This window comes from Manacus candei, unplaced genomic scaffold, assembly GCF_025592945.1.
Source record: "Manacus candei isolate 608988 ecotype Guabito, Panama unplaced genomic scaffold, ASM2559294v1 h1tg000115l, whole genome shotgun sequence".
NCBI classification, from domain to species: domain Eukaryota; kingdom Metazoa; phylum Chordata; class Aves; order Passeriformes; family Pipridae; genus Manacus; species Manacus candei.
In genome coordinates, this window is record NW_026138163.1 from 834,252 (window position 1) to 861,826 (window position 27,575).

General features: G+C 53.3%; 1 protein-coding gene and 1 pseudogene across 1 annotated transcript in view; one reads left to right on the forward strand and one right to left on the reverse strand.

Annotated features, from left to right (window-relative positions):
- The first annotated feature begins 208 nt into the window (after positions 1-208).
- The window catches only part of LOC127461896 (zinc finger protein 493-like), a 431,778-nt pseudogene continuing 404,411 nt past the window's right edge, over positions 209-27,575 (forward strand).
- LOC127461897 (zinc finger protein 271-like) overlaps positions 18,178-27,575 on the reverse strand; it is a 406,813-nt gene continuing 397,415 nt past the window's right edge. The window contains exon 9 of the mRNA XM_051770094.1: positions 18,178-19,079. Coding sequence (XP_051626054.1) covers positions 18,785-19,079 — 295 coding nt within the window. The 3' untranslated portion in view covers positions 18,178-18,784. The remainder of the gene's footprint in view (positions 19,080-27,575) is intronic.

The window sequence follows — 27,575 nt, forward strand, 5'->3', positions numbered from 1 at the left end:
GGAGAGACTCTCTGAACCCTAAAGGGGGGAAACCAGAGAAGGGGAAATCTTAGGAGAATTTTTTTTGGCTCATCTTCATATTTTAGAGTATTTTTTAGGTGAATCTCAACTTTTTTCAGTTTGGGGGGGCAGGAGTCTTCTCACTCTTTCTTATAGGCTTTTGCCTGAATGTTGATGATTTGGGTTTTTCTGGGCTGAGTCTTGGTGTTTTGGAGGTTTTTATGGACACAGGATGCCCAGTGAGTTCTAGAGATGGACTTGGGCAGGAGGAACCCCCAAGCCAACGCGCTCAGCCCTTGTTTTCCCCCCATCAGGATTTGTCCTTCCCAAAGCTTGGTCGGATGGAGGAGGAGGCTGCGAGGAAGAGGAAGATGCCTTGGGCCCCCCAGGCAGGTGAGGAGGAAGTCAGTGTCCCTTTGGGCGGGTGTTGTGCTGGCTCTGTCAGCCCAGCATGGCCCCGGCTGCAGGACAACCCCGCTGGCGCCGCCGTCCTGCCGGGGCCGGAGTTGGGGGGATGTCCTTGGCCTTCCCTGTGGGCCGGAGGCAAATCCCCTGCCTGTCCTTCTTGCTTCCTGCCCCAGGCCCCGAGCTGAGGAGGGAGAGCCCGGAGGACAAATCCCCCCGTGAGACCCTGGTGGGAGAGGCCGTTTTGAAGGGCTCCCCGGCGCAGGAAGGCAGCGGGGAGGAAAAGGACCGGAGATCCCCCCGCAGGAGGGGCTCCAAAGCCAGCCCAGGGTGCTCTGAGGAGGAAAGAGCCAGCCTGTGCCGGGAAGGCGGCCGGAGCTTGAGGGGGAGCTCTGAGCTGGTGGTCCCTGAGCAGCCTCCCAGCAGAGAGAAGCCCTTCAGGTGCTTGGAATGTGGGAAGAGCTTCAGGTGGAGCACCAGCCTCCTTACCCACCAGCACATCCACACTGGGGAACGTCCTTACAGGTGTGGGGAATGTGGGAAGAGCTTCAGTGACAGCTCCACCCTTCACAAACACAAGCACATCCACAGCGGGGAACGGCCCTACCCATGTGGGGAATGTGGGAAGAGCTTCAGTGACAGCTCCACCCTTCGCAAACACCAATTCATCCACACTGGGGAACGGCCCTACACGTGTGGGGAATGTGGGAAGAGGTTTCAGACCAGCTCACATCTCCTCCTGCATGAGCGGACGCACACGGATGAGAGGCCCTTCCGCTGCACTGACTGCGGGAAGGGCTTTAAGCAGAACTCCCACCTTGTCTCCCACCGGGGAGAGGCCCTACAAGTGTGGGGAGTGTGGGAAGAGCTTCACCCAGAGCTCTCACTTGACCAAACACCAACGGACCCACCAGTAAGAGAAGCCCCACCAGTGCCCCGACTGCAGGAAGAGCTTCGGCTGCTGCTTCCACCCCGAATGAAGCCCCTGATGGGGAGGAAACCCCTGGAGTCCAGTGACTGTCAGTCCATCCCTTTTGACCACAAAGGGCCAGTCCCCTTTCCCAGGGGCAGGTTCTTCCAATAGAACCCTTCTTGGGGGGTGTGTGGAGATTCCTGCCTTGGCTGGGGACCCCCCCAGGGTCACTCCTGGAGGTTGAGAGCAGAGATCCCCCCACCAGCGTTGGTCTGGGGGAGTTCCATCTGTCTCTAATTAAGAATTTCTCGTTTTGTGGCAGCTTGAGTAGAATTGCTTCAACAATTGCTTTAGTGTAGAGCACTGTCCTATCTTATCCTGTACTGGTAGTTTTAGTGTATATATTGTGCACTAAGTAGTTCTGATGAAGATCTTTTGTCTGATCATTTGTATCCCTAAATAAATTCCTTTTTATCAATAGATCTGATTTGCCATCAATAAAACCTAGGGGACCAAAGTGATTCAGTCACACTTCTGTAATTTCTCTAAACTGAAACTGTTGGCATGATCCAAGGTTGAGATTGCATCCAGCAGCCCCCAGCACCCCACAGGAAGTTGTGAGCTCAGAGGGGCCACCCCCCTTTCCCAGCCCTCCTGTGCCCAAAGACTCCCATGGTACCGTTTATCCCACCACACTACGCCTGCTCTTTTACCCTTCTCCCTGTTCCTCCCACTTTTTCATAGTCCACTCAATACCCAGTCCCAATTAGGATCACTCTGGGGGTCCCAATCCCCATTTTTCCCTCCTCTCTCACCCCTTCCACATCATCTCCCCACTCCTCAGCCCTCTCATACTCAGTTTGGGGGTCCCACCCTCCTCTTTCCCCACTCTCCTGACCTCTCCCACTTATTTCCCATCATTCTCAATGGTCCCCCCCTCCACTTTTGGGGGGTCTCACTCCCCTCCCACTCAGTTTGGGGTCCCACTACCCCTTTATCCCCTCTAACCCCCCCTTTTCCCACTGATTTCCCCCTTCCCACCCCCCGCTCACCCGAGAGCTCCTCGCCCACAGCCGGGGGGGCTCCCAGCACCACCAGTGCCCAGAGAAGTCCCCCCAGAAAAGGGGTTGGGTGAGGTCCTGGGTGGGCTTTGAGTGTGTTTGGGGGTCCTCGGGGAGCTCTAAGAAGGTTTTGAGGGGTTCCCAGCACCTTTTTGGATGAGCTGGGTGCCTACTGAGGGGCAGGTGCACTCCCAAAGCCCCCCCAGAGTGGGTTTACACGGGGGGAAACAGGGGAGTCCCTATTCCCGATCCATCCCGGAGCCAGTTCTTGCCCCCCCAAACTCGGCTCCACCCCTCGTGATCCACCCCCCCTCCACCACTGCCCCCCAATAACCGGGACTGGGGAGAACTGGGAAGCTTTCCTGGGATCAGGAGTGGCAGCAGGTGAGGGGGGGACACACGACCCCCCAAAATCCTCACAGGGACAGGAGGGGTCCAGGCTGGGCCCGAGGCCCCGGGGAGGGGCTGCGGCCGCCGCCGGCTCAGGAGCTCTGTGGGGAGAGAAAAGGGGGTGACAGCGGGGTGGGGGGTCCCCGGGGGGGCACAGACGCTCTGGGGGGACACACGACCCCCTGGGACCCCCCTCACCTTCTGGCGCAGGTAGAAGCCGAGCCCCAGCGCCAGGGAGACAAAGGCCAAGAGGAAGCCCCCGGCCCCTCCTTGGCAGCAATTGCTCAGGCTGATGGAGCCCGGCAGGGCCGGGGCCGCCGGCGGTGTCCGATCCCGGCAGGAAGCGGGGAGGGCCCGGCGGGGTCTGAGAGAAATAAATCAAGGCAGAGCTCTCTCTTTCTTTTACCCCCTCAGCAGTGACCATCAAGAGCTGTCCCTGCTTCACAGCAGAAGCTCCACACACTTCAACAAAGTCTGTGGAAGAATCTGCTCTAGGAAAGTTGGCCCTGGGCTTTTATGGTTACCCAGTGATGGATCACCAGTCACATATTCCCAGGCCAGTGAGCAGCTGATCTGTCAAACTCTGCTTCCAAAAGCAGCATGTGTGTTGGAAGGTTGGGGAACCAGGCTGGGTTTGGCACAATTCAACACTAAACCAACCCCTTGGCACCAGCAGTAACTCCCCACAGAGAGCTTGCAGTGCCTGCATTCTCCCATCAGATTCTTTTCCAGGTAGAACATCCTGATACAAGGGGTCTGTTACTACCCACCCCAGAAAGGGGGGGGTAACCAGGTTCTTATTAATAAATCCCTTGGGGTGGATTAGAGTGAAATGAAACTAAATAATCAGTGTTTGAAAACATATATATGTAGGGTTTATTTTAGAACAATTTTGTTTCAAAGTTGAACAGGTATGTTGCCATTTTGGGTGTTATCATCTCTATCTCTCATCTACAGCAATATGGCAGAAAGGTAACCTTTAGGGAAAATGCATAAGGGAGAGAAAGGAAAGACAGGATAAGGGTGAGGGAGAGTAAGGGAAGAAAAGCTGAGAATGGAAAGATGTCTATAGTCACCGCCCACGGGGTCCAGCGATGGAACTTGAGAGTTGCAGCTTCCATGTCTGTCAGTTGAAGTGGTGGCCTTGATCCGTTGGGGGTGGGGGAGGGAAGCCCCCACACTCCAAGAAGTTATGAGTTATTATATCCATGGATGGTGACCCGGGCAATGCTCGAACCCCCAACATCTCCTGGGCCTATGCAGAGTTCCTGTGAGGGGCCTGGGAAAAGGGTTTTTCCTGCCTTTCAAGATTTGTCGAGGGAGGGATGGGCTTTGATGGGCCATCAGAGGTCTAATGCAAAAGTCCTGCAGCTGTATTTTATGCCACCCTTTAGCATAGTAGTTTACACAGACCCAATCTTATTACCCCATTTGATATCAAGCTTTCTAAATTCCTTTAGCATGTTTAGACTTCTTTTCAAGGTAGAATTGTAGAAAAATACCTATATTGAACACCATCACACCCTAGGCTTGGACAACAAGATCCCACAAGAGACAAAGCAACCTTCAAGCCCAGAATTTTGGAAGCACTTCAAGGACTGTACGTGCAGTGAAGAACATAAAGATGAGGAAGAAGGGGTCCCAAAGCCCCCAAACCCAATTCCCCAAGGGGCGTGTTGAGGGGCAGAACTGGGCAGAACCGGGGGGTGGAGAGTTCTGGCATTGGACAGACCATCTTCTAAAACTGTAGAACCATTGCCTGGGAGGGCGCGTCGTGTGTGTTCCCCTGGGCCTGTGGGCCTGATTAAAGGACCTGCTCTTTTGAGCTGATCTCAGACACTGAATTGGCCTGGAGTTTTATCTCTTGAGGTCACAGGATTAACTAACTAGGTAGTTTTTGCTAAATGCAGATCCCAAGGTTTGAAGGTCTCACTGCCCATTGCTTTCAAGGTGGTTTGGAGCAGTCCACTCTACCATTCCACTTTCCCAGAGGCTGGTGCCTGACAGGGAATATGATCCATCCACTCCATGCCCAGCTCTCTGGTCCAGGTGTGCACAAGGTTGTTTTGGAAAAGAGTCCTGCTGTCCAACTCCAGTGTTTCTGGAGGGCCGTGTCTCCACAGGACTTGCTTTTCCAGGCCCAGGATGGTGTTCTGGGCAGTGGTGGGAGGCACAGGGGGTGTCTCCTGCCATCCAGTGCTTGTGTCCACCACTGTCAGCACTTGGAGCTTGCCTGGGTGGGTTTGGGGAGTGTGCTGGGATCAATCTGCCAGGCCTGCCCACATCTCTAGTTCAACCATCATCCCCCACCCCACAGGGGCTTTACCCTCTTGGCCTCTTTGATGGCAGCACATTTGTGAGGAGCAGTCAATCACTTCCTACTAGAGAAGTCGATTCCCCTTTCATCCAGGCAGGTTCTTCTAACACAGCCCTTCTTGGGGTAGATGTGTGGAGATTCCTGCCTTGGGTGGGGACACCCTCCAAGGACACTCCTCAAGGCTGAGCAAAAGAAATGTCCCCATGACCGTTGGTCTGGGTGAGTTACATCAGATCTCTACTTAATAATTATTTCTTTTGGCTAGCTTTAATATAATTGTTTCAAAAATTGCTTCAATATAGTGCACTGTCCTATCTTATACTGTACTACTTCTAGTTTTAGCCTTTACACAGTGTACCAAAAAAATTCTGATTAAGATCTTTGGTCTGATCATTTGTACGAATAAATGATTCATTTTATATAAATATTCTAATTTTGCCAATCATTGAAATCTGTGGGACGGAAGTGGTTCAATCCCACTTCTCTAATTCCTTAAATGTAATTTGTTGACAAAATATGAGACAAAGATTGGATCCCTTATTCCTTGAGGCTCCACAGTGGGACAATGGCTCCTTGATTCCATGAGGTTGCACTTTTTCCCAGCGTTCTTGGGCTCCATAAGGCCCTGCAGTGTGACAATGGCCCACTGATTCCATCATTTTCCCAGTGTCACAATGGACCCTTGATTCCATGAGATTCCACAATGTCCCATTGGTTCCCTTTGGTTCCAGAAGGTTCTGTGATGTCACACTGGCCTCTTGATTCCCTGACGTTCCACAAAGTCCCAGGGTCCTTTTGATTCCATGAGGTTCCGCAGTGTCCCATGTTCCCTTTGGTTCCAGGAGGCCCCAGTGTATTCCAATGGCCCCTGGATTCCAGGAGATTCCACAGTGTCCTGGGGTTCCCTTGTCTCCCTCAGTTTTGGCAGTGTCCCAAGATCCCTTTGTTCCCAGGAGGTTCCTTTGTTTCCATCAGGCCCTGCCACGTCCCAGACTCCCTTTGGTTCCATGAGGTGCTGCAGGGTCACAATGTCCCCTTGATTCCATGAGGTTCCACCATGTCCCAGGGTTCCTTTGGTTCCATGGGATTCCACAGGGCCAAAACTCCCTGCTTCTTATCCTTCCAACATTTGTGGGCCCATTCTATCCCTGCCTGGGATGGAGCACCATTGTGTTTCTGCAGGAATGGATCCATGGCCATCCTGCCACTGCCCCAATTGAATGCTGCACAAACGTCACTGCAGGCCCGACCCTGGATGCAGGAACAGTCTGGGAACTCCAGGCCTGCTCCCATTCAGCAGAGCCAGTCGGGGTCCCAAAGAGCACAAGTGATTGACTGCAACCCCTGCAGGTCTCTGGCATTGCTGGGGACAAATGCAGGAACTGCCAGGAGCTCTGCAGAGCCCTGACAGTGCCACTGCAATCCCAAGCTGCATTGCCCGGGGCAACCCTCAGCACAGCCAAGGCCACAACCCTTCCTGAAAGGTGTCCCTTCTGGGCAGGGCCAGGGGGACAAACCCCTCCATCTGTCCCTGCACATGTTGTGTCCAATTCTCATCCCCCACTTAGGGACAAAGTCAGGCTACATTGGGTGTTTAGCTTTGCATTTCCTTCACTCTTTTGTGCTTCCAACGCACACACACACCAGTGTGGGCAGAGTCTGGCCCCCCAAAGAACACAAGACCTGACAAGTTGTGGCTCCTGCTGCAGTGGCTGGAACTTGAACCACAATCTGTGCCAGCAGCAGAGAGGTCCCTCCCCACAGAAACTTCTTGGTAATGGAGTTCTTAAGAAAAAGGGACAAGCTGTGGGGATCAGTGTCAGGGCATGGCCTGGGAAGTGTCTTGAGCATCCTCCTGTTTACCATGACCAGCTTTTTCATACCTTTTGTCTCTGCTTTCTCACACTTGTTCCTTTAAAAACCACCGTGATCCCACCATTTCCCTTCCTTTGGTTCTTCCCAAGAGATCCCACCACAAGTCTTACCCAGTACCCAAATGTGCTTTCTTGTTGCCCATCATAAGACTCACACCCCAAACAGAATCCCCCTTCCTCAACTGGCAAGGTCATCCTGGGAGGCTCTGCCATTGACCCATTTGGTGAAACTTTCACACAGAGATGCTGGAACTTTATCTGAATTGATTTTTTACCTTTTGGGTTTACAATGGCTTCTCCAAAAACATGGTAACTCCTGTCCTAGCAACAGAAATTCTTTGGAGAAAGAGTTTGGGACTCATAGAATCACAGAATGGTTTTGGTTGGAAGGGACATAAAAGCTCAGGTGGTCCAAGTCCCTGGAGAGTGACATCTTCACTAATTGAGGCTGCTCAAAGTTCCTGACCTTGGACAGATCCAGGGATGGGACATCCTCTTCTGTTGCAGTTCTTGCCAGCCCCATTGGTAAGTATTACTTCATTTTATCCAATAAAAAAAAGCTCCCCTATTTCAGTTCAAAGTCATTGCCCCATGTTCTGCCACTACAACCCTTGGTAAAACGTGTCCCTGTGACTATCTTAGACCATGTTTTCATCTGAAGACACCTCGGAGAGTGCTCAGAGATGTCCCAGGGTTTGGAGGTCTCAAACATGACCACTGTATGGGGGCAAAGGAGTCATGAGTTCAGTGGTGTGCAGGCAGAGGACAGCAGAGAAGAACCCTGGGAGTGCTTGAAGAGTCATTTCAGAGAGGGTGGATGCTTTTGTCGTAGCAGAAAACAGCATGAGAAAGAAAGAATTAATGCCAAGTGCAGCTGGGGAGGTCCAGGCTGGCACAAGGAGAAAAGAATTTCCCTCCAAGGGCAGTGCTGTGATGCAACACATCACCCAGAAGGAGTCTGGATGAGCCCAAGGCTTTGTGTGTGCAGGAAGAGCCAGGGAGGACGCAGAGATGTCAGTGCAGGAAGGTGCCAGCCAGGTGGGGCAGCCGGGGGGATGACGACAGCCTGCAGGGAAAGGGGCAGGGCATGGACACCGTAGGACAGCCTGGGCTGGAGAGGAGACAGGGAGGGGGAGAAACTGAAAGGCCCTGACACAGCCACCTTCTGCAGGCCTTTGGCCATGGCTGCTGTCTGTGCCCCTGATGCCAGGAGGAGGGGAGTGCCCCTTGCAGCCCTGGGGCCTCATGGTCTCCTTGTCCCTACTCAGCAGCCTGGCAGGTGCCACCCCATGGTCCTGCCCTTGGCACTGCACATCCCACATCCCAGTGCCCCAGGAAGAGCCCTGAGGAATGAGGCAGGGACAGGATGTCCCTTCCCAGGGTCTGGGGGTCAGGGTTTGGCCCTTTGGATTAAGGAAACAAGTCAAGGTTTGTTCAGCATCAGAGCCACCTTTCCCTTGCTTGTCCATCCTTGTCGTCACTGTCTGCACTTTTCTGCTCTAACTGGAACCTGGGGACATTTTCTCAGTTGTGTCCCTCAGTGAGACTCATTAGCACCAGGAGAAACTTCAGTGTTTCAATCTCACTTTGACTTCTTGAAAAGTTGTTTGAACTTCCTCTCAGGGACTGAGTCTCATGTAAACAACACCAAACCCCCCCAAGGGTCATTAAATGAGTTGGGCCTGCTGCTTTGCTGGTGAGCTGGGCCGGGCTCCTGGCACACAGGGAGCTCCTGGCAAGCAAGAAGAGCTTCAAAGAGACAGCTCTGCTGGTGAGCAGCTCCTCTGCACAGCCCAGCAGGGCTGAGGGCACTGCCTGCAGCACCCAGGGCAGGGGAGTGAGACAGAGAGAAGTTAAGGTTGTCAGATGTAGAATGATGATGAGACCTCACTGGGGGAGAATTTTTAACAGACCTTGGCACAGGAAGTCTGGTCATGCAGGGCAATGGGACTGCAGCTTTTGGAGGCATCTGGGAAAGCTGGCACTGCCCACCAACTACAGATTCTGTAAGTGCAACTCTGAGAGTATCTGGAGTGCAGAGGAGGAGGACATGCTCAGAGCTTCAGCTCCCTCTCAGAATATTTCCAAGACAAAGATTTTTATAAGGTTAAAGAAATTTCCTGAGATTGTGTTTCCAGTTTCCTACTCTTGAGGAATGGGAGGAATAAATCATTAAGAAAGTATTAATTTTGACAAGTCCCTGAGACATCTGAACTGTGGGTGCTCAGTAGGTCTGTCTGAGCTTCCTAATGTGCTTTCAGCCACTGCTCTGCCTGTGGGCAGCACCAGCATCACCTCTGCTAGACCCATCAGGACTAGTCTGAGATGTCTTTTTTGCACCTGCAAACGGAATATGACCCCTACCAGTGCAGCCTGTGGTGCTGGGGAAGGAGCTGAGTCTACTTAAATCAAATGCCATCATAAGGACACTTGGCTGTCTCCCTGAGGTTTCCTTCCAAGCTGTGAATTCCGCTCCAGGATGGAAACTTGTCCCTTAACATCTCCTTGTTATGTGAAACCCCTGTACAGAAGCACAGTGATGCTAAAACAGAGAAAATGCTGTTCAGCAGGGACCCAGTACTGGAGCTGAAGGAAGATCTTCTAGGAAATCAAAAGGCTGTCTGTGTGTGACATGGGGAGTGTCTGTAGAATACAGCTTTGACTTTGTTTAGATAAGTCCACACTAACTGGCCTCTTACTGTCTTCTTCTCCTGTGTTGGAAACAAACACACAGAGGCAGCAAATGTCCAACAGCAGCTCCCTCACCCAGTTCCTCCTCCTGGCATTCACAGACAGGCGGGAGCTGCAGCTCCTGCACTTCTGGCTCTTCCTGGCCATCTCCCTGGCTGCCCTCCTGGCCAACGGCCTCATCCTCAGCGCCGTAGCCTGTGACCACCACCTGCACACCCCCATGGGCTTCTTCCTGCTCCACCTCTCCCTCACAGACCTGGGCTGCATCTGCACCACTGTCCCCAAAGCCATGCACAATTCCCTCTGGGACAACACAACCATCTCCTACATGGGATGTGCTGCACAGGCCTTTTTCTTTCTGTTCTTCATCTCAGTAGAGTTTTCCCTCCTCACCATCATGTGCTACGACCGCTACGTTGCCATCTGCAAACCCCTGCACTACGGGACCCTCCTGGGCAGCAGAGCTTGTGCCCACATGGCAGCAGCTGCCTGGGCCACTGGCTTTCTCTATTCTCTGCTGCACACAGCCAATACATTTTCCCTGCCCCTGTGCCAGGGCAATGCCCTGGGCCAGTTCTTCTGTGAACTCCCACACGTCCTCAAGCTCTCCTGCTCACACTCAGTCTACCTCAGGGAAATTGGGCTCACTGTGGTTACTGCCTGTTTAGTGTTTGGTTGTTTTCTTTTCATTGTTTTCTCCTATGTGCAGATCTTCAGGGCTGTGCTGAGGATCCCCTCTCAGCAGGGACGGCACAAAGCCTTTTCCACTTGCCTCCCTCACTTGGTCGTGGTCTCCCTGTTTGTCAGCACTGGCTTGTTTACTTACTTGAAGCCCCCCTCAATCTCCTCCCCATCCTTTGATCTGTTGGTGTCATTTCTATACTCAGTGGTGCCTCCAGCACTGAACCCCCTCATCTACAGCCTGAGGAACCAGGAGCTCAAGGACACACTGAAGAAAATGATGACTGGATGTTTTTCAGAAGCAAAAATATTTCTGTTTTCTGCTCCATAACATTCAGAATGGATGGCCCAGCCTTCCTTCTCAGGTTTCTTATGGCAATAATTTGTGGGGGCTGTTCTCTTTTTTCTTGCAATATTGTTTTCCACAAAAGAAAATGTTATTCTTCTTACCCTTTCTAATTCATTGTCTACTATTGAATTTGATTCTGATACTGTCTAAATGAGGAATTTTAATTTATGCATTTAAAAAAAACTAATTTTCTTGCAGAAACTTTTTTGGATGAAATCCTTCCTCTGGTACCTTTGAAGTAGCGGGGACTGTCCCTGTGTGCAGATGCAGAAAGAAAAGGAGTCCCAGCACAGCAGCACTGCCAGGGAGCACCAGAACTTATTCTGAGCTGCTCTCTTTCTACTTCCATGCTCTCCTTTTGCACCCATGTGTAAGACCTGAGTGGTTTGATGTTTGGGGTGTAGAGATGTAACAAGAACTAATAGTTTTTGCAACAAAACGTGTCATAGAAAATTACTGTGTGCAATTTAGAGAAACCGACCAAGCACGGTGAGAGAACAATGAAGAAGGGAGCTGAAGCAACAGGTGTATCTATAACCAGGAATACTTTCTCAAAGAAGTTCATATGGCAGTCACTTGGAATTCTGGGGACTCCAAACAGAGAAGACCACCAAAGACGCTCAATGAAGCCCCTCAGAGACCTTATAAGGATATGTATATATGCTAATAAGTGTTGGGAGCTGCAGCTCCGGTGTATCTGCGAATGCCATGAATACATAAAAGGAATGCAGGGAACAAAAACTGGATAACCATGTAATGCTGACATAGCAGCAGGAGTGAAGATACCTCTGTGTTCACTTTGGTGAACTGATTCCCAGGGCACCCGGTTTGCTGAAATCATGCAGTGTGTTGTAATAGAAATGCCTGCCTATTAAAACTGACAAATTGAGTCTTCGAGGTTTCTTTAAGAGCTAGTTTTAGGCAACAACGGTGCTTCATGGCCCCTCACAGCCCCTTACAGCCCCTCATGGCTTCTCACAGGCCCTCATGGCCCCTCATGGCCCCTCACAGCCCCTCACACCCCTCATGGCTTCTCACAGCCCCTTACAGCCCCTCACAGCCCCTCATGGTCCCTCACAGGCTCTCACAGCCCCTCACAGGCCCTCACAGCCCCTCACAGCCCCTCACAGGCCCTCACAGCTCTCACAGCCCTTCACAGGCCCTCATGGCCCCTCACAGCCCCTCATGGCCCCTCACAGCCCCTCATGGCCCCTCACAGCCCCTCATGGCCCTTTACAGCCCCTCACAGCACCAGATGTGGGGATTCTCCCAAAGGAGAAGGGATCGGGGCCTGCTTGTCCTCCTTTTAGTTGGGTCATTTTATAGCAATGAGTAAAGAAAGGTTGAAATGAAACAGTTTACACCATTTCCCTCTGCTTTAATTTGGAGGGGCTGAAGCTCTCTGCTGACGGTGGCCCGAGTGTGACCATCAGTGCAGCCCCCCAGCCCCCTTTGTTCCCCCCCATCATTCCTGGTTCCAAAGCCCCCCGGCTCTGGAGGAGGCAGAGCTGCAGCGCCGTGGGCTCCGTCCCCGGCCCAGCCGGGGCTCTCGGGCAGGAGCAGCAGCAGCACAGCCCCTTCCCACCTGCTCTTGCCTTGGCTTTGCCTGGGAAGCCAGAAGCCTCTGGAAATCAGCACAGCCACTGCAACAAGAGCCAGGTCTAAAAGAGTTAACTGAGATATCTTGGCCTGCTAAGAAATCCCAATACCTGTGTTGCTAGAAGAACATTTCAGGAGCACTGGTTAATATCATGTTCTGTTCTGCTCACTGGACCAAAGGCCTTATTATAGAAAGGAGTAGTACACACATGGTAATAAATTAGGTAAACTAGACATTTGAATAAGATACAGAAGGCCCAAAGCCAGGGTTTTGCAAGCTTGAAGAATTCAGGTCACCTGACAAAGAAAATTGAAGAGGTCAAATCAAGGAAGATATCCATGGTGACCACCAGAGGGATGAAGGCTTGAGGAGAAGACCCCCGAGTAGAAGACTGTGCATGCCTGGAAAGACTCCACCCAGAGACTAGCCTACTTATTAATATGTATGTTAAATAATTTAACTATGTATCTAAAGTGTATAAAATGGTTTTCTTTTGCACATTCAGGTAGAGCAAGCTTGTCCAGTGCGAGCTGGCTTGCTCACAACGTTGAATAAACAAATACTTTGCAGTTTAAAGATACAAAATTCTCTGAGCAGTTAATCATATTGGGGTTTTTCAGCAGCAAAGAGGGTTGGGAGAGTTCCAGACTGCTCAGGCTGGGAAGGGGATAGGGCAAGTCCTCCTGCAGTCATTCTCAGGCATTGGAAGGACAAGGCAGGGATTGCAGAACCCCTGTGGGAGGGAAAAGAAGGGGATGTTGTGTGCCCAGACTTTATCAAGGCCCTTGACATGGTCTCCTGTGGTCTCCTTATGGCCAGAGTGGCGAGAGCTGGACTGAAGCAGTGGAAGATGTGGTGGGTGGGAAGTTGGCTGAATGAAGAGTGTCAAATCAAATCCATGGTACAAAGTCCTCTTGGCAGCAACTTCTGGATGAAATCCCTCAGTGACCAGCCCTTGAACACCACTGCAGAACATCTTTATTATCTCTCTGTACATTGGGACAAAATGCGTTTTCAAGTCCTTTGTGAATGATGTCACATTTCAGGGAGCCCTTGAGCAACCTGTCCTGGTTAAAAGACACATATTGGGGCAGAAACTCCCATAAAATGAATTCACTCCTCTTTTATTCCCCACCACTACAGGGAGACAAAATACAAGGAGGTATAAGTGAAAAAAAATAACAGTTCACTGACAAGAAATACAGCAGCAAAACCAGCAATACCAACAGAACAGTTCAAAGCTACAACAGAGAGAGAAATTGCCTCCTCTCTCCCCCTGTCCCAACTCCCTTTTGTAAACAGATGAAAACAGGGATCAACATGTTTCCCTTCTCCCTTTTCCCCCTGAATGAACAAAGAACAAAAAACAAAACCAGGGGAGAGAGGGGGCAAAGCAAAATCTGGAAAACTCTCTGGTCTGAGATCAGTTGTGCTGCCCAAGAACACGCTGACTCCAGAGGTGTCCAAGCGGGGCAGAGCGGTGGAGAGGCAGCGGTTCTGCTTGGTTCCATGGAGTTCTGGGGAGGCACAGTGGGTTCCATGAGACTCTTCAGTGTCACTATGACCCCTTGGTTCCCTGAAGGTCTGAGATGTCTCAGGGTTCCTTTTGTTCCAACGAGACCTCGCATGTCACAATGGGCCCTTGGTTCCATGAGATTCCACAGTGTCCCTGCATTCCTTTGGTTCCATGAGGCCCTGCAGTGTCACGGTGCCACTTGATTCTGTGACATTACAAAGAATCAGAATGGTCCCTTGATTTAAGGCCAACTGCACATGGGGCTGCATTAGGGGGAGTGTGGGCACCCAGACAAGGGAGTTGTCAGCCCCTGGACTCAGCCCTGGGGTCACCACATCTGGACTGGTCTGTCTGTCTGTGAGGATCCCCATTCTGGAGGAATGAGGAAGCACTGGAGAGGGTCTAGAGGAGATCTGACAGGATGGAGCTTTTCTCTGTACTGGAAATAGAATGAAATCTCCACAAAGAGTAGCATGGAAGGTTCAGACTGAAGGTGAGGAAAAAGAAATGTCACTCAACGGGGACCCTTGTGCTGCAAGAGGTCACCCAGAGGGAGTCAGGATCAGCCCATGGCTTTGTGTTCCAGGGAACAGCCAGAGCTGGTGCAGAGACATCAGGGAGGGTCTAGAAATGCTGCTGGGAGGGGGTGGGAAAGCAGGAGGGGTGTGTGCAGCCTGCAAGGCCAGAGCAGCAGCAGGGCCAGGGCAGGACAGCCTGCAGGAGAGATGGCCAAGGGCTCTGGCAGGGCTGCAAGGCCCAAAGGCACCCAGGCCTTTGTCCCCTTGCCTCTGGCAGCTGCCTCTGCCACTCAGGCCACCACAAGACACTTGCCTGGCAGGTTCTGCACTTGGTTTCTGCCTCGCCCCTCCCTCAGGAGCCTGGCAGGGGTTGCCCAGTTTTGGCCTTTGTTGTTCCTCCCCCTCCCATCCCAGTGCCCCCCAAACAGCCCTGAGCCAGCCGGGAGGGACAGGATCTGCTGGGCCAGGGCCTGGGGCTCAGGCCTTGGCCTTTGTGCTCCACAAAACCAAGGCAGGCTTTGCTCAGCATTGCAGGGGCCTGCCCAGAGCCTTTGTCTGCCTGCACTCCTGGCCTCCAAGGAGCTGCTCCAAGGAGTCCCTGGGGAGGCTTTGGCAGTGCCTGCCCTCAGTGGGGCCCAGCAATGCTTCAAGGCACTTGCACTTTGGCTTCTGACTTCTTCAGCAGCTGCTTCAATCTTCTCTCAGTCCCTCAGGATCATGGGCTGGGCTGCAAACACACTGTGGGGCTCATTAAAATGCAGAAATCCCTCAGGATCTCTTTGTCTTCCTTTAATTGTCTTCAAGGCAGTTTCAAAACAAGTCTTCAAAGTTTGTCCTTTTTTTGTTTTAATTCAATGATGGCTATTTTTTAGTTCAGAGAAGAGGTGATAGAGGTGTTCTCCAAGTGATCTTGATGCTGAGTGTCTCCTCAGGAGATCCACACTGACCCTGCCTGATCAACCTTGCTCCTCACCCCCCAACCTCACCAGTTCTGACATGGCCCATCTTGGACTGACAGCTGATGCAAATCCAAACACACTGTGGGACCCATTAAAACACTGAAAAACAAATTATTTCCTTCCTTTAATTGTCTTCAAGACTTCTACAGCTAATTGGAGTTGTTTTGTAGTTTAGTTAAGGAGGAAGATTTTAAAGTGGAAGTCATGAAAAATATATATTTTTTGATGAATAGGAATGACTTACACAGAGCCTTGGGATGCAAGAGGGTCAGGGCACAAAGGATTTGGATCCAAAGGGGGCAAAAGAGATTAGTAGCACTTAATCATTCACCAGTTGAACAGTTATCAGGTGGTTCAACAGCATTTGCTACAATTTTAACAGTGACTGAATTAGAGATTCACAATAACAACATACACACCACAGCCAATTCACACCCACACCCAGGCAGAGCTGTGTGGACACATCAGTAGCTGGGTGTGGAAAGGTCCCTCTCCCAAATTCTCCTTCTTGTCAGGGAAACACTCCCCCAAATCCCTTTGTGTTTCCCACCAGACAAGGGTCACAGATGGAGGAGTGTTTGTGGAGGGGGATCAGAATTGTCCTGGGCATCAGGGAGGGTCTTTGGAGTGTTGCAAACTGGAGGGTTCCCGAGCTGGGAGAGGCTGCCAGAGGTGTCCCACTGAGAGGGAGGTGCTGGGGAGCTGCCAGGGCCTCCCTCAGCCCCGCTGGTTGTGGGCTCCCAAAGGGGACTGGCTTTAGTTATCTGCTGAATTTCCCTCCTGGGGTCAGGAATGACTGGAGTTTCCAAACTATTTGGGAATTGTATCCAAACTGTTCCATTTGGGTTATTGTTCAGTCAGGGAACGTTCCAAGGTTTTCAGGGGATGACTGATTATCCTGTGTTCCCCAGCTCTTACACCCATCCCAGTCAGCTGGATGGTTCATTGACAATGTGTCCCGAGGGGCGGCACCTCCGATGCCATAGAAACCCCTCCCCTGGATTAGGAAACCTTTGGAATTCAGGAGCTGTCCCAGTGGAGCATGAAAATGAACAGCAGTTTTCCCAAAGCCCAGCCCCAAGCAGAACAAAGCCAGGCCCCATCAGTGTCAGAGCAAAGGTCCCCCATGGCTGTGTCCCTGTGGCCGCTGAGGCGGCAGCGCAGGCCCGAGGCGGTGCCGGGTCCCGGTGCAGCCGGGGCAGAGCGGCGGCTGCGCGAGCGGCAACCCCGGCGGTGAGTGCGGCAGCCCCGTGGGAGCGGCGGCTCCGGGCACAGACGCCGGCGGCAGCCGCTGTGGCTCCTGGAACCCAGTGGCCATTGGGACACTGCAGGGCCTGCTGGAATCCAGGGGCCGGGGGGACACTGGGGAGCCTCTTGGAGCCAAGGGAACCCTGGGATGTTTTGGAACATCCTGGAATCAAGGGGCCATTGTGACACTGCAGGGCCTCATGGAACCAAAGGAATCCTGAGAGTTTTTGGAACCTCATGGAATCAAGGGGCCATTTCTGGCAGGATGCTCTGCTCTGACAATACCTAAACAATGGTCAGAGAATGCAAACAATGCACACTCTGATGAGTTACTGCTGGTGCCAAGGTGCTGTTTTTAATGTTGAATTATGCTAACCCCAGAATGCTTCATGAAACTTCAAACACACACTTTCTGCTTTCTGAAGCAGGATTTGACAGATAAGCTGCTCCCTGGCCTGCAAATATGTCTGGCAGTCAAACCCTTGATAACTATAAAAGCCCCGTCCAACTGTCATGGGGTAGATTCTTCCACAGACTTCCTTGAAGTGTGTGGAGCTTCTGCCATGAAGTAGGAACAGCTCTTCATGGTCACTGCCCAGGGTTTGGGTGGAAGAAAAAAGAATTACCCCCTGTCATTATGGGGTGAGTTACCTCAATCTCTGCTTCAGGATTGTTTCTTTTTGATGGCTTTGATCCAATTGCTTTAATAGAGTTACTTTGATAGACTCCACTGTCCTATCTTACACTATACAACTAGGGGTTTTTGGCTTTTATAATTTGAAGTAAATAATTCTCTTTAAGGTCTTTCATCTGTTCACTTTTCTGATCAATTTTTTGTTCATTTGTCATAATAAATCATTGTTTTTATCGAAATATTTCTGATTTGCCATCACTAAAACCTGCAGGACAAAGTGATTGAATCACACCTCTATAATTCCTTCAACTGAAACCAAAATCTGAGTCTGAGATTGGATCCAGCCACCCCCAGGCTCCTCTCTGAGAAGGAATTTAGAAAGCAAGGGGGTCCTTTCTACCCCTCGTAGCTCAACGAGTTTAGCACAGAATCCCCCTGCACACACACACACACAGAGGCATGGGAATCTACACATACACTCCTGTTCATCCCTGCACAGACATAACCCAGACAGACTCGCAGGGGAACTCCACACACCATTCCCACATCACAACATGGGAACGGTTAGAAAAACATAAAATATGTACACCAACCCTCACTGCACTGCAGCATTCACAGGATGTGACACCTGTGTCCACTTTTGAAATGTTACAGCCATTCTACACAGCCTTTATTTCCTGTCAGCTGAGTATTCTATCAGCTGCATTCTAAGATGAAACTCCAGGCACATGAACAGCTGAATTTGTTCCACATTTAAACGCTGCTGCACATTTTTAAATGGAGAAAGGAGGGAAAATGCTCAGTGTTCAAATGAATGAAACACAGTGAGCCACAAAAGGCAAACGTACACAGTGTACAGCAGCTTCCTGGAGTTACAGATCTGCTCAATGTTTTATGTGTGGCATTCAGAGACCATGTTTACATTTATTAAACTACTCTCATTCTGCCCCCCCACCCCTTTTTGGAGTGTTTCAATTGCCTTTCCTTCTTCCAACAGCTGTGACAACTGTTAAAACAGTCAGTAAAATTAAGTCCCCTCTATAATCCTTTAGTGAATGTTACATTTAAATCAGAGGTTGAGGGAGATTTCCTGTTATGAATGCTCTGATTCATTTAAAATTATTAAACTGACACATATGTCAAAAGGAGCAGATACATTAATTGCATGTTAGCTCATTAACTATTAGTAATTATTAGTGCTATTGTTTTTGATAAAAGAGCAAACATTCAAGATTGCAGCTGGTTTTAAGTTATTGCATTCTTTAACATGCTCTGCCTTCAAATCAAAGCACACCTAGTGATGGTCAGACAGATGTCTCTGCACTCTCAAAATGTTCAGACAATTTTTTGCTCGAATCCTCTCTCCCCTCACCCATAACACAAGAACTGCAGAAACTACAACACCTGTTTCGTATGTCCTTATGCTCACATGTGCATATGCAGGTCACAATATACAGTCAAATCACAATTGCTATGGATATTATTAATGTGTCAAACTCTGGGGTTTATTAATTGAGACAGGGAAGCAGATATGTTTCTGAATGTTAGTTCTTCCTCTGTGTCCACACAATCCCACACACCTCAAGCCCTGCACTCACAGAATATATTGGCACTGGTAGGGCTTCCCTTTACCGGTGGGTCCGTTGGTGTGAGGTCAAGGTAGAGCTCTGGGCAAAGCTCTTCCCACACTCCCCACACTTGTAGGGCCTCTCCCCGGTGTGGATGCGCCGGTGCCTGACGAGGGTGCAGTTCCGGTTGAAGCCCTTCCCGCAGTCGGTGCAGCGGAAGGGCCTCTCATCCGTGTGTGTCTGCTCATGCGTGTAGAGATGGGAGCTGGTCATAAACCTCTTCCCACATTCCAAGCACTTGTAGGGCCGTTCCCCGGTGTGGATGCGCTGGTGGGAGCGGAGGGTGGAGCTCTGCCTGAAGCTCTTCCCACATTTCCCACACGTGTAGGGCTGTTCTCCAGTGTGGATGTGCTGATGGGTGCGGAGGTTGGAGCTGTCACTGAAGCTCTTCCCACATTCCTCACATGTGTAGGGCCGTTCTCCAGTGTGGATGCGCTGGTGGCTGAGGAGATCAGAGTTGTCTCTGAAGCTCTTCCCACATTCCGCACACGTGTAGGGCCGCTTCCTTGTGTGGATCTGCTGCTGTCGGATCAGGTGGCTGTTGTTCCTGAAACTCTTCCCACATTCCAAGCACCTGAAGGCTTCCTTTCTAGTGGGATGTTGCCTTGGGACAACGACCTTTAAGTTCTTGCTCAAGCTCTGGCCGCCTTCCCGGCACAGGCTGGTTCTTTCCTCCTCAGAGCACCCTGGGATGGCTTTGGAGCCCCTCCTGCGGGGGGATCTCCGGCCCTTTTCCTCCCCGCTGCCTTCCTGCGCCGGGGAGCCCTTCAAAACGGCCTCTCCCACCAGGGTCTCACGGGGGGATTTGTCCTCCGGGCTCTCCCTCCTCAGCTCGGGGCCTGGGGCAGGAAGCAAGAAGGACAGGCAGGGGATTTGCCTCCGGCCCACAGGGAAGGCCAAGGACATCCCCCCAACTCCGGCCCCGGCAGGACGGCGGCGCCAGCGGGGTTGTCCTGCAGCTGGGGCCATGCTGGGCTGACAGAGCCAGCACAACACCCGCCCAAAGGGACACTGACTTCCTCCTCACCTGCCTGGGGGGCCCAAGGCATCTTCCTCTTCCTCCCAGCCTCCTCCTCCATCCGCCCAAGCTTTGGGAAGGACAAATCCTGATGGGGGGGAAAACAAGGGCTGAGCGCGTTGGCTTGGGGGTTCCTCCTGCCCAAGTCCATCTCTAGAGCTCACCGGGCATCCTGTGACCATAAAAACCTCCAAAACACCAAGATTCAGTCCAGAAAAACCCAAACCACTGAGATTTAAGCAGATTCAGCCCAAAAAAATGTGTTTAATTGGGAGGATGATGGAAGTGAGGTCATTTCATGAGCACTTGATTGAGTTGCTACATTCTAATCAAAAGCTGTATTAATGTAGTGTCATTTAAAACTTTCCAGGGCTGTTACTGGAGGTTCTCTGGCCCCCTGCCAGTTCAAGGCTGTTTCTCCAAACCACCAAACCACGGGTGCCAAACGACCTGGTTGGTCAGTGCCGGCTGGGGGAGTGGGAACTCAGTGAGGGGATGAGAAAACTGCACCCGGGGTTGGGCTGAAAGAGGCTTCAGCACCACTTCTGATGGCCCGGGGGCAGCATCTGGCTTCTCCCAAAATGAGACATGGCACTTGTTCCTCTGCAGGGAGTCAAGGGCAGGAGGGTGACTCCTGCTGCATAGATGGAATGGCAGAGAATCCCTTGGGTCCCCAGGATAGATCAGCACTCGAGGATACAAACTGCCCTTAGGCTCAGGATGCAGCTGCCAGCACAGATTTCCCTGCAAAGTCTGCAGTGAGTCAAGCTCTGGAGAGGAGATTGTGCAGGGACCTGATGGGGATGGACAGGGGCCCAGCAGGGACAGCCAGGGCCTGCAGGGGAAGGCACAGGGACAACCTGGCCCCCCACACTGCCAGGGCTGTCTCTGCTCCTCCTTGCAGGCTCCGTGGCCAGGCACAGTTTGTGTTCCTGGGTGCCCACCATCTCAGCACTTGGAGACCCTCAAATCAGCGCCCGCAGCTCTGCAGCAAAGCCCCAGCTCACCTGGCACACAGGGGATGGACACAGCACCTTCTCAGGGCACTCACAGTTTCTTGTCTTCCCCACCACAGGGCTCTCCTTTCTCAGCAGCACCTCTGCCTTGCACTTATTATCAAGGTCACCTCAGGGCCTGTGCTCAAGGACAGGAACCTGCAGAGAGTGCAGATGATGTGCAAGCTCAGGGCTGCCTGCTTGCACTGGCCTCTGGGCTTCCTTCTCCTTCTACAACCAGCCCACAACTTAGCCTGCTTTTCTAACACCACACATTTACACACTAACCTTGGAGATAGATATGGACAGACATCTCTATCACCCTGGGGATGGAGCCTCAAGCATGTGCTGCCACAGGAATGGCAATCAGAGAATCACAGAATCAGCTGGGTTGGAAAAGACCTCTGAGATCATCAAGTCCAATCCCTGATCCAACCCCGCTGTGCTTCCCAGACCATGGCACTGAGGCCACATCCACTCTCACCTTCAACACCTCCAGGGACGCTGACTCCACCCCCTCCCTGCCCAGCCCATTCCAAGGCCTGATGACTCTCTCAGCAAAAAATTGCTTCCCAATATCCAACCTAAACCTCTCCTGGCACAGCTCAAGACCCAGCCCTCTTGTCCTACTGCTGCTTCCTGGCAGAACAGCCCCACTCCCACCTGGCTCCAACCTCCTGGCAGGGACTTGCAGACAGTCAGGAGGTCTCCCCTGAGCCTCCTCTTCTCCAGCCTCAACACCCCCAGCTCCCTCAGCCTCTCCTCACACCACTTGTGCTCCGCTCCACTCCCTTCCCCAGCCTCGCTGCTCTTCTCTGCACCTGCTCCAGCTCCTCCAGGGCCTTCCTCAGCTCAGGGGCCCAGAGCTGGACACAGCACTCCAGGGGTGGCCTCACCAGCGCTCACTCCAGCCCAACAATCCCTTCCCTGCTCCTGCTGCCACACTCTTCCTCACACAGGCCACCAGCCATTGGCCCTCTTGGCCACCTGGCTACACTCTGCCTCCTCTTCAGCTTCCTGTCCATCCCCACTCCCAGCTCCCTTTCTGCCTGCCTGCTCTCCAGACACTCTGGCCCCAGCCCGGGGGGCTGACGGGGCTTCTTGTGGCCAAAGGGCAGGACCCGGCCCTTGGCCTGCTGGAACCTCATCCCCTTGCAATCAGCCCATGGATCCAGCTGGGCCAGGTCCCTCTGCAGAGCCCTCCTGCCTTCCAGCACATCAACACACCCCCAGCTTGGGGTCACCTGCACATTTGCTGATGAAATGCCTGGTTCTGCAGCAGCTGCAGATGCTCAAGGGGCAGCAGGACCAAGTCAGGGGCCTGGGGGGGTCTGAGGGGCTTTGGGGTGTGGGAGGGTCCTGGAGGAGCTGGGGAGGGGCTTTGGGGATTGGGGGTACAAATCAGGACAGACCAGTACAGACCAGTACAGACCAGTAGCTCCTCACTGCTCCCCAGATCTCTCCTGGAGCTGGGCCTCATTGTCCTGGGACACCTGAGCCCCCCCAGTGCCCTCCCAGTACAGCCCAGTGCCCCCAGTACAGCCCACTGTGTTCCTGTCCCAGGGTGCCGGGTGATCCCTCTTTGGGGGGTTGGAAAGGATTTGAAGGGGGGGGGGGAGATTTGGGGGGATCTGGGGGGGGTTGGATTAGAATTTGGGGGGTTTTGGGGTGCTTTGGGTGCATTTAGGGGAGTTAAAAAGGGGTCTTGGGAGGTCAAAGGGATCTGTAGGGGGAAAGGTTTAAAAGGAAAATGGGGGTTGGGAGACATTTGGGAGGGGTTAATGATGTCTAGGGGGAAAGAGGAGGGGCAGCACCAAGAGCAGGTGAGTCCTGAGACCCCCCTGGGGTTCCCAAGACCTTCTTGGTGTCCCTAATTCCCCCCTTAACACCCTGAGACCCCCCTGGTGTCTCCAATGTCCCCAGAGCCTCTCCATGGCCATAATTCCCCCCAATTCCACTGTCCCCATACCCCTCCCCACTGCCTCCAAACCCCATCCCTGATGTCCCCAACCCTCCATCTCACCCCAGGAGCCCCCCCTGGACCCTCTGACACCAAAAACATCCCCCCTCCCCGCCACGTTCACTGCTGGGCTGTCGTGGACTCCACAAAATCCCCTCAAAACCCCTGAAATCCTCTCAGAAATCCACCCCAAGACCCATCGAAGCCTCCCCAAGGACCCCCCAACTCCCATAAGAGGCCTTATCCCCCCCCGCAGACTCCCTAAAACCTTTTAGTGACCCGCAAAACACACCTGGAACCCCCCAAGCCCATTCAGGGATCCCCGCAGTCCCTCTAAGGGAGACTCAAAGCCGCCTGGAACCCGATAAACCCCCTAGAGACCACAAAAACTGCTGCAAAGGTCCCCGCAAAACCCACCCAGGACCTCCGAACCCCCTCAGACATCCCCCAAGCCCACTTGGGACCCCCCAATCTCCTCAGAAACCAAAAAACCCTCAGGGCCTCCCAAACCCCTTCAGGGACCGTCAACCTCCCCCCCCTTGAGTCCCCTCAGGGACCCCTCAAAATCTCCTCGGGAACCCCCGAACTCCTCTGCTAAGCCCTCCCGAGCCCTCCAGCCTTTCCCCCCGCAGCCCCCGAGGGGATCCCCAGACCCCGCTTTCCCCGCAGACCCCCCCAGCTCACACACACCAAGCGCAGCTTTTCCCGGGGCCGCCGCCCCCGAATCCTCCACGCGCCAAAGATGGCGCCCTTCGCGCGCTTCGGGCGGAGACACCCCCGCCGCAGCCAATCAGCGCGCGGCCACGCCCCCTGCCCGCCCTCCGCCCCGCCCCCGCCCCGCGCGGGGCACCCCGGGAGATTCCCCAGTCAGTGCCGGGAACAGCCCCGGCAGCGCAGCCCCCGAGGGCACCCGGTGTGCTGGGGCTGGAGAGGACCCTCCTCAGCCTGGGCAGCAGGGCTGCGGGGGGGTTCCCTGACCCTCCCCAGATGGGCCCTTCCTGCCCACCAGCTCCTGCTCCAAACGGCTCCCACACACCCCGGGCCACTTGTCCCACTTGGGCACTTGAGCTGCCCCAGGGCATCTCTGGGCAGTGGCCAGCTCTGGGACTGCTCTGGCAAGTCATGGCCTGAAGCCACGAGTGTGGAATTTAGGAGACACTTGAAACCTCTGCAGAACAGAACTCTTGATAATTGCTGAAGGCTTCCTGGCCAGCATTGCCAGACCTTTATTTTCTTACTTTTTTTTTAATTTCAACAATTTTTCTCCACTTGTTTTCATTGACAACACCTTCTATATATTCTATTAAGCTGATTCTTTCATTGTGTACATGAATAGTTTTGTGTAGCTACTTATCAAAGTAAATATCCCACCAGTGATTCAGTTATGGAAACCTGGCTCAGAGGAAGCTCCTGATTTTTGGGGCACCTTTCATCTCTCTTTGGTTTTTCCTCTCCCTATTTTTGTCTTGAAAAAGCTCTCCAGGATGTGTGTGCCTGGGAGTGTTTTCACACCCTGAGCTGTGCCCTGTGCCATGGGACAGGGGACAAATGCACCTTCCAGAGAAATCTGCCCCTCCTGCTCACAGAAGCCCTCTGAGTGCCCAGGTGAGATGGTGCCCAGGCTGCTTTGCTGGTGTGGAATGAAAGGGCCAGGGCAGAAAGGCAGAGGACGGTGAGGGAGGAGACAGGGCCCTTTGCAGGGGATGTGTGTGAGGCTGGGGAGATGAATGTCCCTGGGCCAGTGAAGGCTGTTCCTGGAGTCACCCCAGAAGTGTCAGGGCTCTGACAGGGCTCCAGAGGGCATCCTCACTGCCCCTCCTCCCTCCACTTTTGGGGGGTCTGAATCCCCTCCCACTCAGTTTGGGGTCCCACCACCCCTTCTGTCCCCTCTGACCCCCCTTTTCCCACCGACCGCCCCCTTCCCACCCCCCGCTCACCCGAGAGCTCCTCGCCCGCAGCCGGGGGGGCTCCCAGCACCACCAGTGCCCAGAGAAGTCCCCCCAGAGAAGGGGTTGGGTGGGATCCTGGGTGGGCTCTGAGTATGTTTAGGCAGTCCTGCAGAGCCTGTGTGGAGGTTTAGGGGGTTCCCAGCACCTTTCAAAGTTTCCTGGGTGCCTTATTGAGGGGTTAGTTCCCTCCCAGAGCCCCCCAGAGCGGGCTGACAGGGGGGAACACAGGGGGGTCCCCATTCCCGATCCATCCCGGGGCCTGTTCTGCCCCCCCAAACTCGGCTCCACCCCTTGGGATTCCCCCAAGCCCCTTCCCCACTGCCCCGCAGTAACCGGGACTGGGGAGAACTGGGAAGCTTTCCTGGGATCAGGAGTGGCAGCAGGGGAGGGGGGGACACACGACCCCCCAAAATCCTCACAGGGACAGGGGGGGTCCAGGCTGGGCCCGAGGCCCCGGGGAGGGGCTGCGGCCGCCGCCGGCTCAGGAGCTCTGTGGGGAGAGAAAAGGGGGTGACAGCGGGGTGGGGGGTCCCCGGGGGGGCACAGACGCTCTGGGGGGACACACGACCCCCTGGGACCCCCCTCACCTTCTGGCGCAGGTAGAAGCCGAGCCCCAGCGCCAGGGAGACGAAGGCCAAGAGGAAGCCCCCGGCCCCTCCTTGGCAGCAATTGCTCAGGCTGATGGAGCCCGGCAGGGCCGGGGCCGCCGGCGGTGTCCGATCCCGGCAGGAAGCGGGGAGGGCCCCGGGGAGCGGCGGCGGCGGGCGGGGCCCTGGGGGAGCCGCCCCGAGGGGTCCCCGCCGCCCGGGGCACTGAAGGAGCCGCCCCGGGACGGGCCCTGGCGGGGGTCGCCAGAGAGGGGGGCGAGCTGGGAACAGAATCAGCTCCGGAGAATAAACCGAGGGAAACCAAAGGGCCGCGCCGGGGGAGTCTCCGCCGCCCCGGAGCTGAAAGAGCTGCCCCGCGGGACGAGCGAGGAGGGGCGGCGGGGAAACAGTCGCCCGGGGTGTGGCGAGGGAGGCGGGAATGGGATAAAACAGAGAGAATCGAGGGATAAATCGCTTTGTTTCCCCCCTACCTCCCCACCCCAGCTCCCTTTTGTATACAGATAAAACCAGGGATCGACATGTGCTTCCCTTCCCCCTTTTCCCCTCAGGGGATGAGAAAACAAAAGAGAAAACCTTGAGAAAGAGGGGGAAAAGCCAACTCTGCAAAACCATCTCCTCTGAGATAAGTTGTGCTGCCAAAGGAAACGCTGACTCCAGAGGTGCCCAAGCAGCGGCAGAGCCCCCACCCTGCCCACTCACACCCTTCAGCTCAACACTGGGGTTTTCCCCTCCCTGGCACTGCCCAGTCCAGCCCCTCCCTGGTCCCCCCATCTCCCTGCCCCTGCCCCAGCCCAGCAGAGCAGCACACTCAGGTCTGGCCCTGCAGCAGGCCATGGAGGCCATGGAGCTCAGGGACAGGCCCTCTGGGGCTGCAATGCTCAGCACATCATCAGCTCAGGCAGCTCCTGCAGCCCCAGGGCCAGCCCCGCTCCCCAGCACAGCAACAGAGAATCGGCCCCGGGCTCCTCAGGCCCCATTTGCCATCTCCAGGGGCACTGGCCACCACCAGCACCAGCTGGAGCAGCCTCAGCCCCTCAGCCCCCACAGTGGGACCCTGAGGGCAGCACATGGACTCCAGGGAGAAACCAGCAAGGCAAGGACCCTCTGGAGAGTCTGCTCCTTGGGCTTCTTCTTGAGAGCCCTGGAGAAGAAGAGCTGAGGCTTCAGGCTGTGCCCGGAGCAAATGGAGCCCCTTGTGTGGTGGAAAGAGTGCAGTGGAGCCCAGCTCATGCCAGCAGTGCCATGGCCACAGGACTGACCCAGCCCAGCCCAGGGACCAAGGCCCAGAGCACTGAGGCCTCACCGAGGCCCAGAAGGGGAGGGTGGCAGGAGAAAAAGAGCAGCTCTCAACAGACCAAATGCTGCTGCTCCCTGGCACTGCTGCTGGGCTGGGACTCTCTTTCCCTGCCCCTCTGCACACAGGCACTGCCCTGCCAGACTCATCAGAGGTCTCAGAAGATTGAACTCACAGAAACATGTCACAGAAGGATCCTTGACTTTGTTTCAATGCATTCCTCATTTACAAAGACTCTGGGTCAAATTCAAGATGTAGACAGTGGGTTTTTGCCAGATTATAAAGTTGACTGAAATGCCAGGATACTGCATTTTGGAAGCAGCAGCAGCTCACATATTGCCTTGTAATAGTGGCTGAAGTGTATTGCTGATTCAAAGCTGGACTATCATCATCTGTGGGGGAGAGTAGATAAATAAATAAATAAAAATTGGCATTCCCTACCAACCCTGCTGCCTTGAAGCACTCTTTTCAAGTGTGGCCTCCACAGGAAAAAAACAGTTAAGACCACTTTCTTTTGATTATAGTGCTTTCCCCAGGCAGGAATTTTTATTTCAGGTAGAATCTTTGAACCATTACATTTTCAGTGAGGCATTTTTATATTTACAGTTGACATCTTCAGAGAAGAATGAAACTTCTGAGCAACAGCTCTAAAACATGAAGGTTGCCTGCAGGAAATACTTAAATTATTTTACACCCAAATGGAGCCTGTTGTTTTTAGCTAAAATTTATTAAACCTTAAATCAATGACCTTTCTTTTACTGAAAGCCTTCCCTTTGGAAAACTAACTTTCCCAAGAAACATATTTGGGTGAATAAATGCCAAAGAAAGGGCTATTGAAATCTAAACATTTTCTCCATTTATAGCTTGTGACCATTTAGTTCCTAAATTCCCGACTGCTACCTAATGTACAGAACAGTGGTGCCTTGGTTGAATCACATATCATTGATTTCAGAGTGTCACAGGGATC